Below are 7939 nucleotides of genomic sequence, written 5' to 3'. Positions count from 1 at the left end.
TTGTTCTTTACTTTAAATTTTGTATTTGTTCCCGTTTTGTTTTTTTACTTTAAAATAAGATTTGTGCAGTGTGCATAGGGATTTGTTCATAGTTTTTTTTATAGTCTGGCCCTCCAACGGTCTGAGGGACAGTGAACTGGCCCCCTGTGTAAAAAGTTTGGAGACCCCTGGTCTTGCTCATCATCAGATGGCCAGCGACACTCCTTTCACAGCATTATTGGGGTTGAACGTCTAAGTGGGGTTGTTGACTTATGTCAGTTCACTCATCCATTAGTCCTGCTTGGAACCCACATAATCTTTTCGCAAGAAGGTTTCTTGAGTTAAGGATGCCGCCGGAAGCCACGGGCATCAGGTGAGATTAGCTTTGCATGAGAATGTCATTCACCCATTGCAGTTATTATTATTATTATTATTATTATTATTATTATTTTAGCTCAGTAACTTAAAGGACTGGTTTTTTGATCTAAAGACGATTCTGGAATAGGCAGGTAGTGGTGGAAATGCTCCATGGTCCTTTTAAATGTTTCAAGGCCACTGATACGCAATACTAAATATTACATATATAACAGAGAAGTCTTGAATGAAAACACATGTCTTAGAGCTGCCGACAGATTGAACTGATCTCCTGGACTGGTTTCCCTCTATCTCTCAAGTAGCTAATATTCTAGAATTCTTCAGTGTTGCTCCTTTCCTTTTCTTTGGTTTAGATTCTAAAACAGCAGTTCCCAATGTTTGTTGCACATTTTAGAACCAAGCTTTTACTTCTGATGCCTGTATTGTATCCCATTCTTCTTAAATCACAATATTGTGGGCGAGAGTCAAGAACTTTAATTAAAACAAAAACAAAAACATCCTCAGGAATGCCAACGCGCAGTCAAGTTGCAGGATCGCTGGTTTAGACGCCCTGTGACTCGCAGACATTTAATCATATCAGCTGAGCCCCTGTGAGAGGAGTGGGACGGAAACTCCTCCTCCTCCTCTTCTTCCTCTTCCTCCTCGTCTAGCTCGATGACACAGGTCCTGAGATGTTCAGGTTCATGACCGAGGTCACACGTGTGTGTTAGGGTTCCAGGCACGTGTCACACCTTTGAATTTATGTAAGTCAAACCCAGCATATCGGGCTAGATTCTGAAAAAGGTGGGCTAAGAGATTGGGTGTGTGTGTGTGTGTGTGTGTGCGTGTGCATGGGGCGTTGGATGGCAAAGCCGGTGGCTGGCACATGGGCCTTTGTGCCCTGTAGGAAGAGACAAGACCACCACGTGAACGCCATGCCCCCTGCCCCGGCTGTCAATGCTGCTCTGTCTGCAGGCTGCTGGTCTGCATCTCATTTAGATGCACACAGAATGCGACCTTTGTGCCGGGCCAAAGGAGACGATAAAAGCCCACAGCCTGTCTTCAGACGTAATGTCAGCTATTTGTCTCCTCTCGTTGTCAGACAAACAAGCCTCCCCGTGAGCGGGGTGGCCGCCTCGCCCGCTCGCTGCACGGGTTTGATAGTTTTCCTAGTTCCTGCACCAGCAGGTACGAGCAAAGCCTGCCGTTGTCTGGAACGGTCCACAGAGGGCTACTGCAGGGAGTCCAGTGACATAGGGTGAGAGGTTTTGAGTCAGATGGTGGTTTTTGTACAATGGCTGGCTCACATGGAAGTACTTTACTAATAACTAATACTAATTTTGAGGTTTTGAAGGTCGTTAACCAGAAACTTAGAAAGCAAGGATAAAAGAAATTATCCAAAATTCCCCAAATACCACCAACTCAAAAAAGTATATATATAATATAATAAATATATATATATATTGCCATCTGGCATGATTGAATAACCCTATTGTGCATATGGTGTGAAGTCCGAGCTCATGCCTAACAGCTCCACAACTCTGGGAGGTAAGTCAAAAGCTCTCTTTTGTTGTAGGCAGACAGGTGCAGGCTGGGTGACCCTGGATGACGTTCTCTGTGCCCCTGGGAATTTGAAACGGATGGCTTGAAATTCTGAGAGCCCCTGGCAGGTCTTAGAAGAAGAAGCAAGAGCTTCTGCTTTTAATTTTTAAAAAATGATTACATAAAAACTCTCTCCAGGTGAGAGAGTTATCGGAGCCTCATTACTTCCCTAGCCTCAGAGAAGTGATGCTCTGAATTCTCTTAAAAATGTCTTGTTATGTAAGATTTGCTGCTGAGACGAGAGGAGGGACTCTGGCAGGCCTGGATCTGAGTTGGTTTGACAAAAATTAGCTTTTTTTTTTTTTTTTTTTTTTTAAGAATATGAATGACTCTCTAAGATGCTATCTTTTGTTAGGTGTATTATAATAAAATGCTGACCTGTGTGGATAGTTTATGAGCATAGGGGAATTTAAGGATGGCTTTTTCTTTCTTTCTTTTTTTGTGACAGACAGAGAGAGGGACAGATATGGACAGACAGACAAGAAGGGAGAGAGATTTGAAGCATCAGTTCTTCGTTGCGGCCCCTTAGTTGTTCATTGATTGCTTTCTCATATGTGCCTTGACCTGGGGGCTACAGCAGACTGAGTGATCCCTTGCTCAAGCCAGCCACCTTGGGCTCAAGCCAGAAACCTTGGGGTCTTGTCTATGATCCCACGCTCAAGTCAGTGACCTCAAGCTGGGTGACCCTGCGCTTAAGCTGGAGACCTTGGGGTCTCGAACCTGGGTCCTCTGCATCCCAGTCCGACGCTCTCTCCACTGCGCCACCGCCTGGTCAGGCTAAGGGTATCCTTTTGACAACACCCTCCCTTGTGTCCCACAGAGTTTCCTTGATGAGAAGAAGAAGGAGAGAGGGGAGCCGGGAATCCCTTATCTCAGGGACGTGTTTCCTGCATGAGCAAGTCAGCTGAAGGAAAGCTGTAGGGTCACTACTCAGTCTAAAGTGCGGCTGCTCCGAGAATGGTCCTCAGATCAGTGAGATTACCCGGCAGTTAGTTAAAGACACACACGCTCCAATCCCCAAAGTGGACCCATGGACTCAGAACCCTGGGGTGAGCCCCAGCCCTCTGGGCTTCGACAAGCTTCCCACGTGGGAAGTTTGGGAAGCGTTTTCCTGGGGTGATGGTTCTCTGGGTGTGGTCTCGCGACCCGAGTCATCAGCATCCCCCGGAAGCGCGCGGGGGAGGGGGAGTGTTGGTAAAAAGCACCTAAGAGGCTTCCATTGGGCAATGGCCGGCAGGTGACAACAGTGACGCCACAGGCACTTTGCAGTAGTCAAAGGCTGCAGAGATGGCCACACTGAACAGATAAAACAGTGGATTCTTGAATAAACATTCAAGACCTGCCCTTTCCGGTTCTGGAACTGGAAGGAAACTGGGAAGGCCTCCTGGATCTGTTTCCTCTCACTGGGCAATGAATCACAAAGCCCTGCAGAGTCAGCAGCTCCGGAGGCGAGGTCCAGGGGTCTGTGTGGTAACGAGTCCCGCAGGTCACTGTATCCCCAAGGTCAAGAGCCACCCGATGGCAGTGTCCGTCTGACTGCCCACATGCACGGCCACGCAGAGATGGAAAGGTCCCCGTGTGGGCCTGCGCTGGGCCCGGAAGGTGACCCCTGCGGCCCGGAGGGCGGGAGTACAGCTCACTTGGACCCTGGGAGAGAAGGTGGCCTGGTTGTGAAGTGGAGACCTTGGTCTCTGCATTGTTTCCCACGATCCACCCCCTACACAGACCCCTGGCCTGCCCAGCGCGAAGCCCTCGAGAGCTCAGAGACCAGAGGGCAGAAGGCCTCGGGCTGGGCCGGGTCTCTCGGGCTGGGCTCCCTGGCCGGTCCCTTGCTCCCTCGAAGGCCTGTCCTCCTCTCCGAGGCCGGGGTCCTCGGGCCGCATGCAGAGACCCTTTCACTTGGGGTCCCAGGATGGCCGCGGTCACGTCCTTCTCCGGTCACTTTGGGGCGGCTCTCGCTAACGAACGTATTTTCCCAAAGGTATGTGGACCCGTGATGTGAAGAGCCCCCTAACCATGAGCCGGGCGCCTGATGCAAGAAGCCTGAAGACACGCGAAGGCAGGTTTGGGGCCGCAGCCAAGGGAGCGTCCGCTGCCGTGGGGCTGGCTGCGGGAGGACGCAGGGCGGAGAGACGGCGAAGGTGGGGCGCGGGCGAAGGTGGGGCGCGGGGGGTGGGGGGCTGCTCGCGCCGCCCCGGCCTGGGGAGGTGCAGGAGGCTGGCCGCTCGTTTTATCCCAGATAGTTTTAGCTTCCCCGCTGCAGGATCGGAGCAAACGCCCTGTGACCTTCTGCCCCCTCTTGCTCTTGATGACCAGTCAAGTCATCGAGCTTTGATGTGTGTTTTCTCGTGGGAGGTGATGCCCACAGCTGACCTTCCTCCCGGGGCGGGATAGTGGCTCTTGCAGGGAGGTGGAGCCTTTCACAACACGCTCCTCCTGACAGACCCGTCCCAGTGAGCTGCTGCCGCCCCCCGACACCCACGCGGCAGCCTGGGCATAACTGCAGCACCTGCACCTTCTCTGGATAACCCCGCTGACCGGGCTTCCCGCCGAGAGCTCAGGCGGCCTCCTGGACGCCTGCCGAAATGACCAGAGATGGAGAAAACCAAGGATGATGCGTGTGCTCTTGGAGAAAACCTGGGAATGTTAGAAGGGACAGCAGAGACATTCGGCGGCCTTTTCTGCCAGATGGCAGGGAAGCAGGAAGGCCGAGCCTGCCCAGGGTTTGCTGTCTGTCTGCCCAGAGGCGGGCTGCTTGGCACACTGATGCCTAGAGTTCCTAGTAAACTCCCCAAGCCCCAAACACCCCAAACGCCGAGCCAGCAGCTACGGTAAAAACCTGACGGAGGTTTGAGCTCGTTAGACCGGAGTTCAGGCCTGCCGTGTGCTCGCTGTGCAAGATGGTCAGCCCCGGTCTCGTCCCCTGTGGAACGCGCAGGTAACACTCCGTCTACGGCATGACAAAGGCGAAATAAAACCGTGCCGGCCAGGAGACACAGCCAGAGCGTTGAGAGTCGTCGTGGACTGACGACGACAGGCTGGGCTCTGTGCTCAAAGCTCCACGTAAATGACTTCTTTTAACCCGCCAGAGAGCCCTCACTAAGTGGACCTCAGTCTAATAATCACTCTTCACCCGGGAGGCAGCCGAGGTTTGAGAAGGATTAAGGCACTTGCTCAGGGTTCATGGCTTCTCGGGGAGCGGCAGAAGGAATCTGAAGTCAAGCCGTCCAAGGGCACGCGGCCCATGCGTTCAAACCCCGAGCGAGACGATGCCAGGCCCTGAAAATACATCACTCCATGGGACCCTTACCAGGGCCTCATGGCGACCGTCTTTGTTTGTTTGTTTTTATTGTTGAAAACTAGAAATTCAGAGCTAACGCTGGTGGACGTCACAGAGAGATCTGACACCATGCCTGCTTGCCACCAGGGTCCCTAGTCCTTATGGCCACACTGCCCTTGAAAGGATACACTCGAGGTTGTGCCGTTCCGTTCCGTTTTCCAACTTCGGATGGGGTTTTATTCCCACCGAGAGACAGGAGTGGAGTGGCCGCGGTCCCAAAGAGACAGGAGTGGGGTGGCCGCGGTCCCTCAGAGACAGGAGTGGGGTGGCCGCGGTCCCTAAGAGACAGGAGTGGGGTGGCCGTGGTCCCTCAGAGACAGGAGTGGGGTGGCCGCGGTCCCTCAGAGACAGGAGTGGGGTGGCCGCGGTCCCTCAGAGACAGGAGTGGGGTGGCCGTGGTCCCTCAGAGACAGGAGTGGGGTGGCCGCGGTCTCTCAGAGACAGGAGTGGGGTGGCCGCGGTCCCTCAGAGACAGGAGTGGGGTGGCCGCAGTCCCTAAGAGACAGGAGTGGGGTGGCCGTTGTCCCTCAGAGACAGGAGTGGGGTGGCCATGGTCCCTAAGAGACTCCCTAAGAGACAGGAGTGGGGTGGCCGTGGTCCCTCAGAGACAGGAGTGGGGTGGCCGCGGTCCCTAAGAGACAGGAGTGGGGTGGCCGCGGTCCCTAAGAGACAGGAGTGGGGTGGCCATGGTCCCTAAGAGACAGGAGTGGGGTGGCCGCGGTCCCTAAGAGACAGGAGTGGGGTGGCCATGGTCCCTAAGAGACAGGAGTGGGGTGGCCGCGGTCCCTCAGAGACAGGAGTGGGGTGGCCGCGGTCGCTCAGAGACAGGAGTGGGGTGGCCGCGGTCCCTCAGAGACAGGAGTGGGGTTGCCGCGGTCCCTCAGAGACAGGAGTGGGGTGGCCGCGGTCCCTCAGAGACAGGAGTGGGGTGGCCGTGGTCCCTCAGAGACAGGAGTGGGGTGGCCGTGGTCCCTAAGAGACAGGAGTGGGGTGGCCCTGGTCCCTACGAGACAGGAGTGGGGTGGCCCTGGTCCCTAAGAGACAGGAGTGGGGTGGCCGTGGTCCCTCAGAGACAGGAGTGGGGTGGCCGTGGTCCCTAAGAGACAGGAGTGGGGTGGCCCTGGTCCCTAAGAGACAGGAGTGGGGTGGCCCTGGTCTCTAAGAGACAGGAGTGGGGTGGCCGCGGTCCCTCAGAGACAGGAGTGGGGTGGCCGCGGTCCCTAAGAGACAGGAGTGGGGTGGCCGCGGTCCCTAAGAGACAGGAGTGGGGTGGCCGCGGTCCCTAAGAGACAGGAGTGGGGTGGCCGCGGTCCCTCAGAGACAGGAGTGGGGTGGCCGCGGTCGCTCAGAGACAGGAGTGGGGTGGCCGCGGTCCCTCAGAGACAGGAGTGGGGTTGCCGCGGTCCCTCAGAGACAGGAGTGGGGTGGCCGCGGTCCCTCAGAGACAGGAGTGGGGTGGCCGTGGTCCCTCAGAGACAGGAGTGGGGTGGCCGTGGTCCCTAAGAGACAGGAGTGGGGTGGCCCTGGTCCCTACGAGACAGGAGTGGGGTGGCCCTGGTCTCTAAGAGACAGGAGTGGGGTGGCCGTGGTCCCTCAGAGACAGGAGTGAGGTGGCCGTGGTCCCTAAGAGACAGGAGTGGGGTGGCCGTGGTCCCTCAGAGACAGGAGTGGGGTGGCCGTGGTCCCTAAGCGGGAGAGGTCCCAAGGGCGGCTCCCACACCGGCCCCTTCCTTTGACGCACCGAGCGACAGTCGGCGAGGGCCTCTGATTCGCCCCCTTTCTCTCTGCTGGCAGAGGCCACGGGAAACATTGGGCTGCCCCCAAAGCTGGTTGAGAGACACGACCCCTGGCCGGCCTACGTCACCTTCGTCTCCCGGACGGTGGAGCTGCTCGTGGGCCACATCGGAGCTCGAGAACCGGGGCGCGCGCGTGCTCTGGAGCAATGTCAGCGCACGCCGGTGCAGACCGGGTCCCCCAGCGCCGCCCAGCCGAAGAGGAAGAAGTCCTCCAGGAGCTCTGGCAGAATGACCTTCAGGGACAAGAAGTCAGGACCCAGGTTATCCGTGTGCGGCTCTTTCTCCGCGTCGGCCGCCAGCCCCCCCGCGTTCCTGGAGGTCATACGCTTTCACACGGATGCCGGAGAGGGCCCCACGGCCAACTACAACAGGGTCATCTTCGCTCGTGCCCCTGCGACGAGGCTGGTGCCACACAGCGCGTGTCCGGCCGGCGAGAAAATACAGGCTTCCCTTTAGCAAGGAGTCCCTGCAGGGCGTCTCCCCCAAGAACGTAGCGCAATGAAGCTTCCTCTGCCGCAGCTCACTATGCCCTTTAAATCTGAACTGGCCCTTGCTCGTGCTGACCAGCCGTGAGCCGTGGGTGGACGGGCGGGTGTGGGTACGCTCCATCTAGCATCGCCGTCAGATGATGGGGCTGGGTGTCCCCAAGCTGTGGCTCTCACTCTAGATGCATAGGACCTCACTGTGGGTGAATCACTCTGGGTCCAGACAGGAGACAGAAGTCCCACCCGTTATCATATCAGAGATAATTTGATATAAAGAATTACTGACCAGGTAACTACGGAAAAGGGAGAAGAGAACACAGAGTGATCAAGTGGAGGTGGTTTACGTAGGAATCACCCGTAGTTACCTGCTTCCCACAGGTTCG

The 7939-nt window shown here is 56.0% G+C and overlaps 1 protein-coding gene across 1 annotated transcript; it reads left to right on the top strand.

Annotated features, from left to right (window-relative positions):
* Positions 1–326: 326 nt before the first annotated feature.
* CDRT4 (CMT1A duplicated region transcript 4) lies at positions 327–7683 on the top strand. The gene is given in 4 exon segments (XM_066254591.1): positions 327–352; positions 1436–1521; positions 3917–4093; positions 7070–7683. Coding segments are annotated over 4 exon segments (864 nt in total). The 3' UTR covers positions 7645–7683.
* The last annotated feature ends 256 nt before the right edge of the window (positions 7684–7939 follow it).

Source organism: Saccopteryx bilineata, chromosome 2, assembly GCF_036850765.1.
Source record: "Saccopteryx bilineata isolate mSacBil1 chromosome 2, mSacBil1_pri_phased_curated, whole genome shotgun sequence".
Classification (NCBI taxonomy): Eukaryota; Metazoa; Chordata; class Mammalia; order Chiroptera; family Emballonuridae; genus Saccopteryx; species Saccopteryx bilineata.
This window is presented reverse-complemented; position numbering and strand designations above follow the sequence as displayed.